At 40.4% G+C, this 20,564-nt stretch overlaps 1 protein-coding gene across 1 annotated transcript in view; it reads left to right on the plus strand.

The window, feature by feature from the left end:
• The window catches only part of tmem8b (transmembrane protein 8B), a 35,104-nt gene extending 21,020 nt beyond the window's left edge, over nucleotides 1-14,084 (plus strand). The window contains exons 9-13 of the mRNA XM_070964790.1: nucleotides 1,544-1,686; nucleotides 4,091-4,269; nucleotides 4,731-4,877; nucleotides 9,115-9,231; nucleotides 12,981-14,084. Coding sequence (XP_070820891.1) covers nucleotides 1,544-1,686; nucleotides 4,091-4,269; nucleotides 4,731-4,877; nucleotides 9,115-9,231; nucleotides 12,981-13,316 — 922 coding nt within the window. The 3' untranslated portion in view covers nucleotides 13,317-14,084. The remainder of the gene's footprint in view (nucleotides 1-1,543; nucleotides 1,687-4,090; nucleotides 4,270-4,730; nucleotides 4,878-9,114; nucleotides 9,232-12,980) is intronic.
• The last annotated feature ends 6,480 nt before the right edge of the window (nucleotides 14,085-20,564 follow it).

A 20,564-nucleotide genomic window follows, 5' to 3' on the forward strand; every position in this document is an offset into this window, starting at 1 on the left:
TTGTAAAAGAAGCACAGAGTGTAGTTTTTCTATTCTTAGAATACTGAAGACCATAATGCATTGCACCTACGCTAAATGTTGGGGTTTTTATTTAAATGGTCTTGACTAGAAAATAGCTTTTATTCTCTGCACCTTCCTGTATAGTTTAATGCACAAAGAATGCAATAAGAACACACTCTTTCTCAGAGGGTTGTTTTAAGTCATTGTGAGAAATGTTGAAAAGAGAAAAGGGGGTAAATGTTTCCATTAAGTTGTCCAAAGCAATGTGCTTCATGAGTTCTTACCGTAAGTATTAGCTATTCAGCAGATTGAGCTGTTTTGCTGAACCCTTAATGGCACGAAAATGTGAACAGAATGAAATTAAGCTGATTTTTTTTCAGGCCACTCGGGAGTTCCAATTGAATTTGAATAACAAATAATAGCAGATGGTGTGGGACATGGTCTCATTCTCACATGAGAGCACTGCTGAGGTATGAAAATGTGGAAAACAGTCACATAGCTGTGTCTCAGATTTTCACACGTTTGCACATGCTAAATCAATCAGGTCTTGTTAGAGAAGAAGAGATGTAGTGTGAATGATCGGTGCTCTTCAAGGCTACAATTATGTTGATTGATAGAATTTAAAAATAAAGCAGGGAGCAGCTGTATCAATTAAAAAATGGGTTATGGGAAAAGGCGAAGAAACACATTTGTTGCCTCCTGGAGTTTCATTTGTTGTGACTAATTGTATGAGCCAGCAATTAGAAAAGATACAGTGCAAGCACAAATATACAAGGTTTTGTCTTCTCGTCCCATGTGGTGTCAGAGATAAACAAAGGTATAGGCTCATTAGTTTGTATGCTATGTAACAACAAACTCCATCAGGCCTTAAAATAGCAAAAATGGACCTTTTGGTTGAAATGGTTTTCCAGGTGTACAAAAGAGGAGATGCAAACACGAGAAGTTAGAAACTGAGTACTTTCTGAAAAAAGGTAGAGTGTTTTGGAAAATTCCAGGTGGGGTACTTAATTGAGATACCTAATGAAGGTTAAACTATCACTGTAGAATTCGAGCTTCTTTGCTGGTCTATGAAGCACAGACGTCATTTGTGGAAAATTGCTTTTGTAATTGCTCTGTGAATTTGGAGATTGCATAAGCCCAACTGAGTAAAGTTGTCTGACGTCTGACAAGCCAAAAAACCACCTTTTGATCTCCAAAGTGCTGTGGTGATTAGGACGTAAAACAAGACTTACAGTGTTCAGCCACACGAAACGTGACAGTCAGCCTGCTACCAGGCTCACAATAATGACGGTAACATGACAGTAACATAACACATTATTTAACAAATTTACCTTGTTAACCCTCTTAATTTAGCATGTTGAGCAAGAGCTGCTAAAGACAAAGTGCAGATGTTGTTGATTTGATTGTTATTAGTTTTACTGTATTTGGCCATAAAACAAAGTATTGGTCAATTTGCTGATCTGGACCTGATAATGATCATGGTGGTGGTAGATGAACATGCTCACCTCCATCTTATGTGCTACCTGTCTGTGACTTTTTCCAGATTTGAGGCGTGCACCAATATCACTGCTGAGGTGTACATGCGCTCATACCTGACTCCATGCATCAATGACTGTGGGACGTATGGACAGTGCAAGCTTCTGCGTACCAACAACTACCTTTATGCTGCATGCGAATGCAAAGCAGGTAATCATTTACTTAAAAAAAGCTGCTGCAACACATTGCATAATCAGTGTATTTTTCAGACGCACATGGAGAGCTCTCTCCCCACTTAGTTTGTTGATTTGAATTTGTGCACGATGTGAATGTGAACTCAATTCAGATTAGGTCATTTACTCTTTATTTTCAAATTGCATTCACATTAACTAAATCCATTTCAGGAAGACAGTTACTAAGAAAACAAAGCGAGTTGTTTGATAAAAGTGGAGACATTATTGTATAAATATGGTGTATACTCAACAATGCCTTTAATTATCAGTCGCTAATTAATAATTAGCCAAAAGTGTGACGATGAATTAATAATTGAGAGTGATTTTCACCAGTCGAAAGCCTTTTTTCCCCCATTCAAGATAAGATAAAACTTTCTGTGAGGAAAGTGGGTCATCACTGCTGCAAAGAATTTCTAATTTGTTGGAAAATACATCATGCAGAGTGACAAGAAAATGGGAGAGAGCAAGGTGGGACGGCACAGGTCGTCTTCCTGAATTGAAGTGGCGATTAAATTGTATGTGCCGCTGTCCAATGAGTCATGCAGCGGCCTGGTATTAATCTTCTAATATAAGCCGTTTTGATAAGACAATAAAACAGGCTCTTAATTACGAACAGCTTTTCAATAAAAGATGAGCTTATGAAACTAAACAAAGCATGTCCTCCGAGGCTTTTTTAAATCCTGCCTTTGATCTTCTTTTATCAGAGCTGGTTTCTCTTCAGTTAAATTCATTGTCATACTTCATATGTGTGACTGCTTCCTGGCAGGCGCTTTGCATTCACCACTTGCCCTTGGCCTGTCTCACACTGCAAACTCTCCGTTCAACAGTGCTCACGAATATTTAATTCACACTGTCTTATCCAATCCACCGCTTGATAAGGATCCAATTCAAGTGGCGAAGCGGGGCTGTTTTAACATAGGAAGGAGTTCACACCTGGAGGCTGTGCAGGATAAACAACTTCACACGTATCTGTTTTTGATTATTTTTCACTGGGAAATGTGTTTGTAAGACAGGCACGGTGAAGCATTGATCTTGTCGAGAGATAAATATTTTATCCATTTTAAGAGATACTGTAAATTCTAAAGGGATGAGCTTTAGAAACAAACTGATCCATCCACAGACGTTTTTTCTCACCCATTCAGACAAAAGGTTTAAGAAAACTTTCTGAAAGTTTATTTGGAGTTTAAGGAAGACGGCAACCGCTTTAACTTCAGTTTTTTGTATGACCTATAAACAGGGGTGTGCATGAATATTTTAGCCAGGTACTCAGGTGAGTGCTAGGAGATGGTGCCTGGCACTCTCTCCATACATAGCGCGGCCTTACTAAATGCAATCTTCCTCACACTCCTCCTCAGTTCTCCCTCACTGTTCTCCACTTTAGCTTCCTGCATGATAGATGTTGAGGATGCACCTCCCAGATTAGCTGTCCCCATCCACAGGTCAAATGTGTCTGCGGCCGTGTTTGACCGCTGAATGTGACGGACGAGATCTGTTCTTGTTTTTTATTTTGTTGAGATGTGAGAGCTGATAGTTTGCGCAATCCTCTGCATTATCTGCTTTCTCCCTTCACATCAATGATATGCACCTGTGATGTCCCTCCTTGCCGCTTCAATAAAGCAGAATCCTCAGCATAGTCTGATGAAACAGCTTGGTGTTCTTTGTTGACCATTTAGCAAGTGGGCAACATAGCTTGTGCCACCTTTGTGAGCTTTTACTCTTTTCATGTTTATCAAACACTGGATGATCTATAAGACGCACTTGTTCTGTCTGTCGGATGTGGATGCAAACATATCTTTCACCATATTTTGGCGCGCTCATTGTTAGCTTGAAGCCACGGCACATCTTGGAACCACTTTCAGAGAAAAGTCTCTGGTTTTTGTTGTTTTTTGAACATCTCTCACAATAGGTTACTGTACAGTAGATCAGAGACTTGTTTTGATGACCAATGACAGTTGCTACCGTCTTCTTTTGTTGATGGCAGTTAGCATCCATTGCTAACTGGCATTGCTGGCATTCAAGTGTTGCATTACTGCCAGCAGGACTGTAAGAGCTTCACGGTGCAAACTATTTATTGTCCATTGTCTGTACTATAACCCAGAATTCTTTTGCTTCCTGGTAAGCAAAGGTGCATTTTGAAGCATCTGTGCATTTCAGATTTTTGTCACGCATGCATACCTGCATACCTGTTATGTGCACCCCTGACTCTAAAACCTGTAAACACAGAAACTTCCCACTCTCTTGCATTTGTGCTTCCTTAGATCTACAAACAGTGAGTACTGACTCTGTGTGTGTGTGTGTGTGTGTGTGTGTGTGTGTGTGTGTGTGTGTGTGTGTGTGTGTGTGTGTGTGTGTGTGTGTGTGTGCGCGTGCATGCATGTTAGGCTGGGAGGGATGGGGATGCACTGACAACTCGGAGGCCTACTCCTACAGTTTCCAGCTGCTCTCCACCCTGCTGCTCTGTCTCAGTAACCTGATGTTTGTCCCTCCTGTGGCCATCGCCATCCGAAGCCACTACCTGCTGGAGGCTTCAGTCTACATCTTCACCATGTTCTTCTCAACTGTGAGTGACTGCCACATGAACAAAGTAGTGTTTCTTCTATCCTCTCCAAAAAAAAAAAAAAACAGAGTTGACCTATAAAATATTTTTGGGTCTGGCTCCAGCACAAATGACTGTGCAGCTGCATTGTGCATCATCTGCAGCGAGACTAAAATAAAAATACACTAAAATACATAAAAAGTTACTGTGATAGAAAGAAATATGTTGACCACAATAAGAACTGCTTTTATTATGAGCATGCATACAAACACATGTTTTGTTACATCGTGTAAGAGCAAGGATGCGCATGCATTGATCAAGTGACGAGCAAAGAAACAATACTGCAACAAAGGCAAGGAAGAAGAAGACTTCAAGCTAGATGCAAACCTTGAACAATTTAAAATATTCAAAAACTGACTTCGCAAATATTTGATGACACATCTGCTTCTTGGTCTTACCACTGCCTTTTCCTTTTCTTCTGACAGTTCTACCATGCATGTGACCAACCGGGTATTGTGGTTTTTTGCATCATGGAGTATGACGTCCTGCAGTTCTGTGACTTCCTCGGGTCACTAATGTCAGTGTGGGTCACTGTCATTGCTATGGCCAGGCTGAAGTCCATCATCAAACAGGTGGGAAACTATTGTACTTTCACCCATTAATACTTAAAGGAGAGTCAAGCAGACACTCCTAAATATGCTCAGCACTGAAGTTGATTAAGTTAGGACAAAGCGTAGGAGCCGTGAACTATCAGATGATTTCCACTTGCAAAGCTGTTAACATGTCAGCAGGCTGATAAAATCAACATTGGTATACATGACCCGACTCGAACGCACCACTGGGCACTGCTTAATAATGAGTGCACTCAAAATCTGACACAGTGCTGGTTTGTGCTCTCTATTAATTCTCTATACAGAGCAGCACATGCCACTTGTGTTGAAGTGAATCAATGAAGCTGTGCAGCATATAAAGAAAATATGTACACATGTATCAACAGCATAAGAAAATGTACTGAACTGTACTGCAAACACTCAAAAGCTGTGAAAAAAAAATATTGTTGTGCCTGCCACCTTAATATGTGTCTTATGCTGTATTTGAGCCTCTACTGATATGTCACAAGTGGCACATCGGCACGGCCACATGGCGGGCAGCCAGCGTGACCACAAAGGCTCTGATTGGCTTCGTCGTGTCTCTAAATGGAGAAGCAGCCATTCGCGAGAGCAACTCCAGACCTCTTTGATTTGCCTGTCAAACTGTTAGATGTGGGCAGTGATTCATACATCTGGAAGCAGACTATAACGCATGTCCAGTGCCATGTGTTGCAGTCTGGCAGGACCTAAACTGAGAGCTCCATGTTAGTGGTGGACAACCTGAGATTTGCCCTGAAGCAAAGAGGGATTTGAGGACTGAGGAGCAGAGCTGTAGAGCTATGAAGGAGAGCTATAAATGAGTGCCGCATATGCCTCAATTTTTAGTTATAAATTAAAAGATCAATGTGTTAGATTCAGCGATGCGTGGTGCTAAATCCTCCGGTTGCTGACATATTGCAGTGGATAACAGTAAACACTAACAGGTGCACCTTCTCCCTGGGTCACTCCCTGGCTGCACACCAAGATGAAGCAGTCTCAGGGAAAGTGTGTGTATGCGTGCGTGCGTGTGTGTTTGCGCGTGTGTGTCCGTGTCCATAAATGAGACAGAGAGTGGAGGGGGCGGAGTAGTGGGAGGGAGGGAGAGTATACGAACATCTGCTGTCCTCTAGAGTTTTCATTTTTGCTGAGCGCTGCAGTACGCAGTCACTAATCAAATAGCACATGTCAGGACTGGCAAGTGGGACTGTGTGTGTGTGTTTGTGTACTACAGAGAGATAGTGTGTGTGTGTGTGTGTGAGTTTGTTTGTTTGTGTGTGTGCGTGTGTGTGTGTGTGTGTTAGTTTGTTTGCCTGTTTATGTCCATGACGGCAGCAGTAGAGGGTGAAGGACCCAGGAGCACCTGATAGTGTGTGTTTGTGTGTGTGTGTGTGTGTGTGTGTGTGTGTGTGTGTGTGTGTGTGTGTGTGTGCGTGCGTGCGTGCGTGCGTGCGTGCGTGTGTGCGTGTGTGTGCGCGTGTGTGACTTTTGGACCTTCAGATGTCTTAAAGCCCTCGCAAATATGTCAGCAGGGTAACTTGCGAGCACTTTTTTTGCTGGTGCACATAAAGAAAGAGCTTCAGGAGATTTGTTAATTTCAACTTGCTGAAGGTTAATGCATCAGAATCACATAAATCAATTTAAAGGATAGTTAACGTTTTATTACGTCTTGGATCTCATCTTCTGGCCCTCTTTTACTGGGCAGTTATAATGGCATTGTTCTCACATAAGTAACTGTGAGATATGGGTACAATAGGGCGTTCAGTGTTCAGGCGATCAGAACATTTGAGACGGATGACCCAAGAAATATGCCTCATATCATTTCTATTTTTTGCATAAACGGATCGCATTACTTTCATCATTTAAAACTTTTCTACAGTGAAAATCAACATTTTCAAAATGTAACATCTTGAGAATTTTAGTGCTGCGACATTGTTATTGAAAATTTGCATAATGTGACACATTTATGTGTAATAGTCAGACAAAAGGATCAGCAAACCAACAGATGGACAAACGATCAACAGTGCAGGTAGAAAATTTGAGCTGCCACCTGGATGTTGTGTGAAACTGAGTAAACAATTACAGTTTGTTAGAGCCAGGAAATCATAGACGCACATCAGATCAGAGACAGAGCAAAGAGCTGTGAAAGCACATGTATTAAAGCAGAAACTCGATGTTTCAACATTAATGAATTATTAATTTCAGTATGGTGGAGAGATGAAGTGCTGAGATCTTATATTTAGCCAGTGACCATGAGACGCTTTTCCCAAAGGTCAAGAATGAACATCCATGATCAAATTATTTAAAATGTTCAGTGACATTTATCATGTTGGTTCAGCACGGCCCTTGTAAGGCTGCTATTGTGGCACCTGCGGTCTGCATGTTGTAATCCATACATGCACAAATACAGTTTAAGTCTATATTATTGTATATTGATAAGCATGAAGATGAACAAGGAAGATAAAAATAGACTTCCTACCAGAATTCTTACAAGCTCGTCTGTCACAATGACAGATAAAGCCTCATTACAGAGTAGCCCCTGCCTCCATGCATTTATCCTTGCCTGCATATAATACATGTACATACAGTGCACTGATGTTTTGGTGCTGCTGGATGATCCAGCGGTGCAGTATGACTGATGACGGAGTCCTCGGGCTGCACCACACTGCTCCTCTCCTCCTTGCTCTGTGCCAATTAGTCCTGTTCTCCTGCAGATGGTCCATTCCTTCCCGGCTTGAAAATCCCCAATTTCTCCTGACGCTCCCTGCTAGGCAATAGAGTGCAGACCTCAGGCATCCTGGACAGGCTTAAGTTCTCCCAAAGCATGTGTAGCACAGCGTATTGATTTTTTTCCCTCCCACTTTATCTCTTTCATATCCTGTGGCTTTATGTCAAATTGTGAGCTTGACAAAAAAAGTTAAACTGGTATTATTTATAGCATGGGACTCTATTGTGAGTGTTTTGTTTTTCATTGTTACATTGTGGCTCTCAGTATATTCAGTTGGCGTATCACTCTGCAAGCACTTTGAAATGCTAATTATGACTTCAGCACAACTCAGTTATTTTCTGTACTGACCGTTCTCCCACTGATATTTACCTTGGGCAGACTCTTACCTTTTTTTTTCTTTCTTTCTTTTTTTTGTTAACACAGATTTGCAGGCTATGTGTGAAAGCCTGCTCTTGCAGTGGCTGTTAATGTTACAGGATAAGTCTGGTATGATTTTACATGTTTCTTAACAGGAACAAATCCCATAAAAAGAAAAAGCAATGCATTTAACCGTTTCTCAGTACTGTCAGACTTCACTGCCCTGTCTGTGGTGGATGAACATCTTTAGCAGTGGCACACAAATATATTGTTTTATTAAAAAAAAGAAAAGAAAAGCTAAACGCCTAAAACAACTGGTCACTGTAGTTTTATGTTTAAAATAATAAATAGTGCATTTGTTCAGGACTATTTTTATCCACAGATTAAAACACATTTGGTGCTCTTGCACACACTACCTGCACCAGGCTGCCGTGTGTGGGATTGAGTCAAGATAAACTACAGTGTGCGTGTTCATGATAATGAAGGAAAATGTCACCCAGTGCAACAGTGGGTTTTTAATAGGTCTCCGACACAGAGGAATAAGGTGTATCAGACTTTGCCTACACAGACAATACGTTGTTGGTGTTAATCTTTTCATTGGAATGGTTAACAATGAGAAACATGCTCAATATCTCCAGCCCTGACCATTAATAGATGTGGTTTCCAAATTAGCTTGCTGGCTAGTTAACATAACAAAGCCAACAGCATATTTCAATTCTCCTTCACAGTCCAATTTGTTTTTTTTAACCTTACTGAACTGAGGTGCACCCACAACACTACAACCTTTTTTCAGAAAGGCTTAGCTTTCTTTTTCTCCACAAGACCTCCATAAATGCACCAGCTGTGTTAGGAAAAACAGGACAAAAAAACAGGGCACAGGTGCAGGAAGAATTAAAACACAGTTGCACACAGTAACTGAAAATTGCTTTAGTAGTTATCAGTCATTACTGTAAGATTTGTGATGCAACTGCAAAGCTTATGTTACTGTTTTTCATGCATGTGAGGAGATTACAATTAAAATTTTGACAGTATTTGTCTCTCCAAAAGCAGCGATGTGCTGTTTCTTGACCACACAAACATCCTCTTATTTACTGCAGATATAGCAGTGGTCATGGTGTTTGTGGAGGGCCGTTATTGATCCATATGTCTTTTGTCAAGGTGCTGTATCTGCTGGGGGCGATGTCTCTGTCCATGGCTTTGCAGCTAGATCGTCACGGTCTGTGGAACCTGCTGGGACCCAGCCTGTTTGCTCTGGGCATCATGGCCGTGGCTTGGGTAAGTCATATATTTACTGCGCAGGAGAAAAGTGGTCTATGATGAAAAAGGGGTTTATTCCATGATGAGTTTACAATTGAAAATGGTAGAAAATTTAATGCAAAATTGAATTTGCATATTGAATTTTTTTGGCGATAAATAAAAAATGAAGGAAATATAATAAAGTCAGTCTGTATGCAATGCACAGTGTGTTCTTGTCAAAACTGGAACCCCCCCCCAAATAAATAAATAAATAAATAAATAAATTTCTTCTTTCAGTTTGTGGGAAACTAGTCTACAAAGGATTTTTACACAGGATAAAAGATAATTAATTTTAATACATAATGTGTGTTTGACATTCATAGACAAGCTTGTTCTAACATGCAGATGAAATGTGTCAGCACTGTCCCCCTATTGTTCCTCATACCACTAAGTGTAAATGGACTTAATCCATCATTTAAGCTTAGAGCTGGAACGTGGGGCAGAAACATGTGCATGGCTAAAAACTGTGGGTTTCTGACCAATGAAGCTATTTTACATTAGCATAGAAGGGGCTTTAAAAGTTTTGCAGCCTGTGGGTATTAGTCATGGGTTGTAGTTCCATTATAAGTCAGCTTGTACTTTCACTGACTCCTCTCCGAGTCATAATGTGCTCCCTGAACTGAGAAGATAAAAAATAATAGTCTTTCAGGCAAGGTTCTTGAAAAAAGCCTTTAACACCAAACCTCTGACATGAGTTTGAAAACAAGGTTTGTGGCTTCCTCGGAGAAAGCTTTGCTTTGAATAAAGTGTGGGAGTTGTAGCTCTGAGAGTTATCTTTCTGTGAGCTGTAGGATCCTACAGAAACTGTGGAAGATGAAGCATTGTTTAATTCCACTATGTAAACCCTCAAGTCCTACCCCAAGGATAGGAAACAGTATATTTTACTGTAGACAAGATTCTTTTCTTCTGAGATCAACAATAGTGCTTCATAATTCATGCACGGCACTAATGTGTCATTCAGATGTGAGTGTATTCTGAGATTGATATAAAGTCACTGGCTTCCACTATTTGGCTGGTTTTCCCACATAGATGGCTCATTGACATATGTTATTTGATAAATATAGAATGCAGACATCATGGTCTGATGTACTGTGAGTACAGAAAGGAAGTACACACTGATTGTATTCAATGTCAAAATGATTGAAACAGAGAGACATAATCTCTGATCTTCCAGTGGGGATGAACCACACACTAACCGGCCACAATAGCAAACTCAGCATAGCAAATTTTCCATATAAAGTCACTTGGATCTTGTGCTAATGTTGCAGTTTTTAAAGATAAAACTGAGCTCATGTTTTGATTACTTGACACTTCATAATTTATCAGTTGCTCAATAGCATATGTCTACATTTCAGCGTTCTCTCCTCGGCACGGCACCTCTGAGTTTGAGCACTGCACATTTTCTACAAGAGCCCTTTCATTTCAACCTGTCATGTTTCTGCAAAGCCTGGCATTCTGAATGTTCCCAGACACAACCGAATTAGATCAGTCAAGCGGAGGGCACAGAGTGCCTGCTGCTTTGCAGGGGTGTCATGAGCAGTAAGAAGAGGGGGAGAAGTTCAAATCTGTCAATGCCAAATATCCCTAATTCTCCAAACTAAACGAGGCCCCTGACGCATGTATGCATGAGAAGACCATCCTGATCTGAATTTGTTTGTCTTGACCAGAGAAATGGAATTGGAACAGAAAAAACACATTTCATGTTTTTTTCCTTACTTGACTTCACATAGAATATTAGTCTTTGACCTATAATGTATACAGCATAACAACTCAATCAGCACCATTTTCCTGCAAGAGCACGTAATTATTCTTGTCATTCATGAATGGCTTATGCACATTTCCCTTTACAATGTAGGGATTCTTTATGGTAATGTTTTGTGGAAAAATATAATGCAAGCAGTCAGTGTTTAGGAACCGATGACAATAGAGACTGAATACAATAATGAAGCACTCTCTAAACGCTATTTACCAGGAAATGAAATGAAATGTCCAAGTCTCTCTGTGCCACACTTACAGCAATTGTGGGCCAGAATGAGCACATTCTCTATGTTAAACAAATAGAGACATCATATCCAGTTACTGCCAAAGGGAAAATGAGCATAAATGACAAAATAGCTGAAGCGGTGACTAGCCAATCACTGATGACCAATTTAAAACATCTATCAGCTGATTATGGTCGTTGCGATGGACTTTATGCTGCAGTGGTTGACATGAATACAAATTGCAGACAATAAAACCAATGGAGACTTATGAAGAATCCCATCCCTTTGTTCCTCCAATCAAAGTAAACTGCCTGCTGCTCCCTTGCTGAAACCCAATTGGTCTCCATGTTTGAATGACTGCTCCCCATGCGATCTCCCACTTCAATATCCTGTTTCTACATGACATGTGTTCATTAAATTAAGGAAATGAGAACATTAAACACAGGGCCTTTGAGATCAATAGCAAAAGAAATAAGCTGTAAAATAGTTTATTTTATGGGTCCCTTAGTTTCCTAATAATTTTGTCGAAGGAAATTGATATGTTAAATGTTATTTCTTAATGTTTCTTGGAAAGGACTCTTTAATTTGGAACTAATTACAAGAGCAATTGAAATGACATTAATTGGCACATTTTATTTTCTATTTCTCACGTAGCCAAGGCAGCTTTTTAAGATGGAAGTATGCACAGATACATGCACACATCGCAAATCTCAACAATGTGTATTGCTAACACGCACTTCAAGCAAGCTGATCCAAGACCCTGTCTGGAAGTTTGCTCTTTTAGCAAAGCATTTAGATTGATCGTATGTTGCAGCATAATACTGCAACAAGTGATCTAGCAGAGCATAGGAAACCCGTCCTGATAACTGCCTGACTCAATCACTCAATCAATCAGAGTTAGGATTAGCTGTCAATCATGACGTTACATCCTCTTTTTATAGCATCAAGTAACTAAACTAAAACCCAACTTATCAGAATGAGCACTTGAACAGACATCAGCACAACAGGAACCATCTTTGGGAAATTTATTTGATGTGTGCTTGATTTTTTAGTTTGGCCCATGTCCCATCTGTTAACATGGACGGGGCGGGTTTACCATATGTGTTTCACAGATGGTTTGTTCACACCATAATCAGAGTGACATTTATTCCCATTTCCTGATTTCTTCCAGTGTTCTCTTCACACTGTGGTTTGCTTCCTAGTGTGCACTTACTACGCACTTTATACCCCCAATTCATACAAGTACCTGTATAAAAGAAACACCTGAACTTGTCCAAACAACACCTGTGTATGTCTGCTCACATGCACATACAAGTATTTATAGTGGCTATTCATCAAGTGTACCCACTGGACATGTTGTTGTGCCTATGACTAAATCACACATCCAAGAAACCCCCAAAGAAAAAAGTTAGGTATCCACTCACCTCACCCTCCTCCATGGTGGCTATGAAAAAATGCGAGGCACTCTCTAGAACCAGTGTTTGATTTGTCCATTCTATTGTAGAAACATGGCGGCGCGACATGGCAGCCTGTATGGCAGAGGACCTGCTCCCTCTGTAGATAGACAAAACTCATTCTAAGGCAACACTAATGAACACGTAACTATGAATATCAGATTCCATCTCTGCCAATAAATCCCCTTAAAACAACAAAATGGACCTTTGATCTATAGTTTTATACTTCACAGAAAATAGGTCCAAATGGTAAAGTTGAAAACCTTGTGTTATGTGTCTGTTGGCCTGACAGACGGTGCGCACCATCCGTCGGCGGCGTTGCTACCCGCCCACCTGGAAACGTTGGGTGTTCTTCCTCTTCCCTGGCACCATGATCGCCACGTCTGCTGTGGCCCTCTACGCTTTCGTGGAGACAGAGGAGAACTACTTCTACATCCACAGCATCTGGCACATGCTGATCGCAGGGAGTGTGGGCTTCCTCCTGCCGCCTCGCGCTAAGCCTGACGCCAAGGTGACCCCGCTGAAGCGTAGGCGGGGCTGTGGCTATCAGCTTTGCGTTAACGAGCATGAGGAGCTGGGTCTGGTGGACCCGGCCATCATCTCCATCAACAGCATCTGTACCAGCTGATAAACTCCCCACTCCCAACCTTTTACCTTAGAGACACTTCATTGCCTTCTTTTACTTGGGAAATTCACACATGGGAAATTAAGCCACAGAACTTGAAAAAGCAATGTAAATACTTTAATGCAGATGTGACACATTGGATTTCTTTTTTGGTTGTTATTGTCATGGTAATTACTATCAATACAACTGTAATTATTATTATCTATAGTTAAAGTTGTTCTGATGAATTGTGGGTGTACAGTACAGTGACACACAGTTATTTGTGAATATGTATTTAAAGTCAAAGCTGAAACACTGCTGCTATCTGACGATGACTGTAAAACTGCTTCTGTTGGTTATTTATTGGTGGTCTTGTAAACAGGCCAGTTATTTTACTGTTGGGGCACAGATCAGGGGAAGACGTGGGGGAACATTTATCAAGGGCACGGCTTTTCTGAAATTCTTTTGGAATATATCTTTTGCACTGAGACACAAAAATGTTATTCTGTAAATTTTTATAACAATATAAACTACAGTGGGCATCACAAATGTAAAACCTAGTCGTCACGTGGAATGTTAGACTGTCTTTTGCAATTGCAATGTATTGCTTTTACACGAATGTGCTGATTGTTCTTGATGGGAACAATTCCAAAGTCCAGCTGCCTGTTGAAAGAGAAGAGGGGAGGCAGGATTATTTCAGAGACCTCAAACCAAGACCTCACCTCCCTGTTCTTTTCTGACAGGACCTGTGTGACACCACATTCATAAACAATAAATGTTTTCTTTCTTTGCCTCAGTATTACTTCTGCTTGCGAAGCTTTTAAGTGTAGTGCAACTGGTGAACCTCCCACGACAAGACATCATATTGCAACTCCTGCCCTAATGGAAGCCAGTGGTACTCAGACAGTGAGATGAGACGCTGTCAACAGCACCCTCCCAGGAATAGAGCAAGAGATAAATAATTCTCCTACAGAGCAGCAGTATGGCAGCTTCAGAGCATGCTGTCGATATGCAGCCTCTCTCTTATATAAGGAGAGAGGGAGTTTTATGACTCTTTGCTTTATGCCTTATTAAGCGTGATCCATCAGCATCTCCTCAGTATTTATCATCCTGTGCTGTGATCACGCCCAGTCGTATCAAATTATTTCAGAAAAGAACGATGAAAGAATACATTCATTTGTTGTAAGTGAACATATTGTACCACAGCTAATATGGCACTAATAAACAAGACGAAGAGTCAACAGCAATGCCAGCAGCTCTCTGGGGCTGGGCGTGAACTAAATGCTAACATTAACATGCCACCATGCTCACACTGATGATGCTAGCATGTTGATGTTTTGGAGGTATCATGAGTCAGTGAGCAGGTTTTGCCACCACCCCGAACCTTCAGTGAACATGAGCACAGATTATGATATAAGTAGATATTGGACCCATTTTACGAGCCACATGTCGTCTAAACATTCTGACAGTAAAATGGCATTTTTCAGACAGACAAATCAGAAGAAAATTAACTTTGTTGAGGACCTGTGTCTGTCTCACCAACATGCTCGTAAGATCTAGAGATTTGGAGGGAGTATGTTAAGGTAGCAGATAAAAACCAGCAGTAAACTAAGGCACAAACATTGAATTGGTACTGTATCTAATGTTGTATTGTTTTGACGTGTTAAAAATGCCCAGTGGTGATCAGGGACATAGCTGATAGAGGAAACTACTAGGAAGTCTTTCATACCACTGGTACGGTTTGCAATGCATCATCGTTTGTTATAGAGCATCTTCTTCTTACTCTGTTCACCGTCTTAGTTTGAGGTGTTAGCATGTTTTTAGCACCAAACGCAAAGTGCAGTTCAGGTTTACAGAATAGTCATTAGTTTTGCAGGTATTTGGAAAAGCTGGCATTTTGATGCTATTTCAGTTTAGTTCACCACATGGTGGTGATTAATGAAAGGTCAGGGGATCAGAGTGATCACAATTCATCCTCTGAGGGGGGCAGCAGTTGAGATATTTTATTAAAAAAAAAAAAACAATAACAACAAATAATGAGTCATAGTGGTGCCACAGGAAAGGTCAGAGGATCAGGAAAACTGGATATCTGTAGATGTTGATGTTCACCTTAGTTCAGAGTCAGGCTAGTTTTCCATTGTGCTAAGCTAAGCAAATCATCTTATGGCTGTAGCAGACATATTAAAGTTGTATCTTCTCATCTAACCCTTGGCAACAAAGCATATGGGTGTATTTTTCAAAATGTGAACTTATTCCTTCAAAGATATTAAATAAACATATGAAACAAAAAAGGGTCAAAAACATGTTTTATAAATGTAGATTTAAGGTATTAAGACGTTTCCAGTGATGCAAAATAAACACACACACTTACACCCTATGACCTAATCAATAGTTTTTCTTTTTCTTTTAAAATTTGCAAAGCATTTATTTACACAGCAAGATAGAGGAGAAAAAAAATCCTCATTTTTAGCAGAGCTGCCGCTGCTGCAGCTACTGTAATTATGCATCAATTCTTTACTCTGAGTGTTTCTGTTAAGCTTTGAAAATGTGATGGAATGAGGTCACTGGAGGGCATTTAAAGTCCTTACATTAACTTTTCTTCCCCATTCTCTCTTTCTAAAAGGAAAAAAAAGCAATAGTACACAAAAAAAGATTCCTGTCAAGTGGCAATATGACTAATACACTGGAATTGCTTCATGCTTTCATTTAAAAGGTATTGAATCATACTGATATTTATATCCTTTATAGCCATTTTTTACTGTATATTAAAGATTATATATCATACTGAACACAGCACAATACACACAATCTGTATATTAAAAAGAGTCTTTGTTGCTCTCTCCATCTCATCAAAAAGAAATGGACCTTTTTCGATTTTTTTAGTGCAAGCTTAGGCAATGCTTTCCAAAAGCATTCATTTGATACTGAATGGAGAAATAAACCAAAATGCAAAATGAAACACTGGTTAAATCAACACAAAACTTAACAAAACTGTAAATATTTCAGGGCATTTCTTAGTCACTTCCCTGCCTCTTCAATGAAAAGCCAAGTAATGGAAATTCATGTACTGTAATAAGAGACTCAATATTCCAAGTGCAGAGTGCACCCCTTGGCGGGAATAAAAGGCCTGTGACTGTACTAAATGAGACAAATTAGACCAAAATGACAAGGTCTTAGATATTGAAATTTCAAACAGTGGATATCCCTGTACTTCCACCACACAAGAAATCAAAGCAAGTACCTTCTTTGTATTCATGGATTCTTGGCTAACATATCTAACAAGATTATTACTCTGACACACCATAACCTACAGCACTGGAACAATTTCAGCTCGGCTTATTTGCATGGCTTTTTTTCCTTGGGTAAATTCTGCAGTATGAGTGCAGAGCTATGGGGCTAAAATACGATGAGCCACAGGATGTCGAAATATGACTTTTTGATTTAGGTGCCTAAAGCCCCTCTAGCAGCTCTATGGGCAGAGTGATTGTTTGAGCTAAATGCTTGAACATGCATGCTGATCAGATACAATTTTGGCATGTTTGGATGGCATAGCTAATTGCCACTAAAATACAATACAACTGAGGCTGATGGGAATGTCGTTAGTTTTGCAGGTATTTGATCCTAAACCACTAGGACAATCTGAAACATTGATTTGATGTTGGCGCTACAGGGAGATCATCCTGAGGGGCACATGAATGTGTGTTTACCAAATTTCATGGTAATCCATCCAATAGTTTTGAGCCTGCTGTTGATGCTGGATGAAAAATCAGGGGGATTCATCCTCTGGGAACCATGAATATCTGCAGAAATTTTCTTGGTAATAAATGCAATATTTGTTGAGATATTTCATCCTGGACCAAGGCGGTGGACGACAGAGTGACAGACTGACAAACATAGAGCCATGTGTAGGGATAGAAAAATGTAGTTATTTCAATGACTGATGATAATGCTGGGCTGCACGGTGGCGCAGCAGGTAGTGCGGGTGCCTCACAGCAAGAAGGTTGCCGGTTCGATCCCCGGGTCAGGCGGGGCCTCTCTGTGTGAAGTTTGCATGTTCTTCCCGTGCATGCATGGGTTCTCTCCGGGTACTCCGGCTTCCTCCCACAGACCAAAGAACATGCTCATTAGGTTAATTGATGACTCTAAATTGTCCGTAGGTGTGAGTGTGAGTGTGAATGTTTGTCTGTCTTTGCATGTGGCCCTGCAATCGGCTGGCGTTCAGGGTGTACCCCGCCTCTCGCCCATTGTAGCTGGGATAGGCTCCAGCCCCCCACAACCCCGAAAGGGATAGGCGGTATAGATAATGGATGGATGGATGATAATGCTAGAGTCTGCAGCAATCCAAAATCAGGCACTCAAATTCACAAAATCCTTTAATGGAGAACACCTTGCATGAACACCTGTTTTTACACCTGTAAAACAGCTACAATACGTGGCATATTTGTGAATGTGAAGGCTCACTTTAAAGGTATATCAGCTTTCAGTGTTACAAGTTTGTACAAGCTGTTTTCTGCAGAGAGATGGGAAACAGATGTGTGTGTGATAAAAAGACATACTGCAGGATGTTAAACTTTCATTATCAAAAAGAAGTGATTTTAAAACATCAGAGAGACACCTGTTAAACTGCGGGTAGACAAAATGCTGCAAATACAACATGAAAATAGGACTTTGAATTGAAAAGAAGTGAAAGACAATTACAAAGCAGCCACACAGACAACTCATAGTCATTTGAATACCAATTAGTGGTACGTGGTAGCCTTACAGAAGTTCAGAGAATATAAGTTTAAAAATCAACATACGATGGAAGACAGAGGAACAAGAGATGCACCTTAAATTGCGAGGCATCTGTCAAATAGAAGCTATTGAACGCTGCAGAGGGAACACTCTTGAAAATGATGCCAACTTATTCGAAACATGGGCAAACTGCCTACTTAGTACATTTAGAATTGAATTTCCATCTCAATGTCAACAGAACTGCTCATCAAAAGCATCCCAAAGCTGTGGCCTATAACAGAAAAGTCTGCGTATCCAAGGTCAACACACAAAGATGCATAATATGGTCTAAAGAGCAGAGATGCTGAAGGGCTGATGGACAACTAATGAGTCATCATTCAGCCTCTCTTCATCCAGAATGGTTCGAATTTGAAGAAAGCCAAAGGATGCATTTAACCTACAATGTCTTTTGCCCACCATTAAACGTGTTGGTCACTCTGTAATGGTTTGGACATCCTTCTGGTGAGAGTCACAGATACAACGTTTGTTCTGCATGATGGCAACCAGGAAATATGAGGCCATTTTATCGCACCAGATGTACTAGAGTGTGAAACCACTGGTCCATCATGATTCTAGGTTAGTTTAGGTTAAGCCAAATAATCAGTTACATTTTGGATGGGCCGCTTTAATTACAGGGAATGAATATAGTTGTTTATTTCCCATTTTCATTTTTCATTACATTTTTCATGGAGAGGTCAAAGCTTCTCCAACTGTGTTGCAACACAAACATCAGGGGGCAAAACATTTGGCTTTTCCTGCATCTTCATCACGCTATCGCTCACTTAAATTGAGCCTGAAACAGTAACAAGCCTCATTTGCCTCGTGAGCCAAACATTCTGCATAAAGTTGTGACTTAAATATAAATGAGAGATTAGTGAATGTGCATGAGGGATATTAGAAGTTAGGGAAGAGAGCAAAACTAGTAATGAAGTTATTACAGCTGCTATGGATCTATCAGAGGAGGCGGAGAGGCTGTTCTTTAAAACAGCACAGAGACTGCAGGAAAAGTGGAGGCTCTTGAGTTTTATCTCAGCAACTGAAGTCAGGGCTGCAGGTTAAATACTGTACTGGGGAACAAGCCCTGTAGCAACCATAGCAGGTAACGGGAAGAGGAAGAAGTCGACAGAGTTTCAAACCTTAAATATAATTTTTTCTGTGGGCTGATGTACACTTGCACTGATTTTGCTTGGGGGGGTTGATGGGTTGTTGTACAGGAAATACATATGCATTCAAACAGGAGAGTGTTTAAATAGACTCCTAGTTAATGCAGCTAGTTAACACTGTGCAACTACTCCCTGCTGGTCCCATCACACACTGGCTCACAGTGTGCAGCTGATCGATATCACGTGTAGAAAGCCTCAGGCCAAATCCTGTTGTTCCTGTTGTCTCTCAGGACTCCTTGTTGCTACTGTCTTCCATTTTATTTGCCATTTACTTGCTGTAGTGAGTTTTTTACTTACTTTAGTTACTCGCTTGTTGCCTTTTTTAATTATTATTTTTAGCCAGATAGCAGGTTCAAGTGATGGCAGCCTAGCAAACAGGAAAATGTCTCCATCTCTAAAGTTCAGGCGTCATTTGGAAAGGGTCCCATTGTTTTCACAGGAATGTTGTTTTGGGAAGTTCAAAGAACAACCCAAGGACGATAGAAGGACATTTGGGAAAAGTCCTTAAGAAACCGTCCCCACCACATCCCCTAAAAGTCGTAGCAGTAGTAGTACTAGGCTGCTACTACTACTAATACCACTACTACCAGTGGTGTCAAAGTGAGGTGGGAGCAAGGCCAGAAAATCTTACCTATAACACTGATAGCACTACAGTGTGCGCAGAGCAACAAAGCCGCAAGGCAAAGAGGGGGATCAAAAAGCTTTTTACTCGTTGTTAGTTCAACACTGTGAAGCTTACAGGAGAGCCTTCCATGCCTACACAACGTTTGATTTTGAATTTAAAATCCTACTAGACAGAAAATTATGAGTCATTCAATGCCACTCAATTAAAATTACAACCAAAGTGAACTTCAAGTCATCATATGACTGAATGCATTATGGAGGAAATGTTGGCAGTTTGTTGGTTGGCCAGTCCACCTCTTTGGTTCAGACTGAAATATCTCAACAGCCATCAAGCACAATCTGAAGGGAATAACTTTGACTAACTTTGGTAATCCCCACACTCAAATTCCTCAAATGACCCCATGAGGTTGATGTTTGTGGCAGATTGCCATGAAATTTTATGTGGACATTCATTAACCCTTCAGGATGAACAGTCTTCATTTGGATGATCCTCTGACTTTTGTGTTATATCTTGTATTTAGTGCTAATTAACAGAAGTAAGTATGATAACATGCTAAACCAAAATCGTGAAAATGGTAAACATTATACCTATATATTTACTTATATTATATATTTTATATCATATTTACAGCAGCATGGTAGTGTTGTCATTGTGAGCATTTAGCTTAAAGTCACTTCACACAGCTACTAGCAATCTCTGCTAGCTGTAGAC

The sequence above is a fragment of the Chaetodon trifascialis genome, chromosome 6, assembly GCF_039877785.1.
Source record: "Chaetodon trifascialis isolate fChaTrf1 chromosome 6, fChaTrf1.hap1, whole genome shotgun sequence".
Taxonomy (NCBI): Eukaryota; Metazoa; Chordata; class Actinopteri; order Chaetodontiformes; family Chaetodontidae; genus Chaetodon; species Chaetodon trifascialis.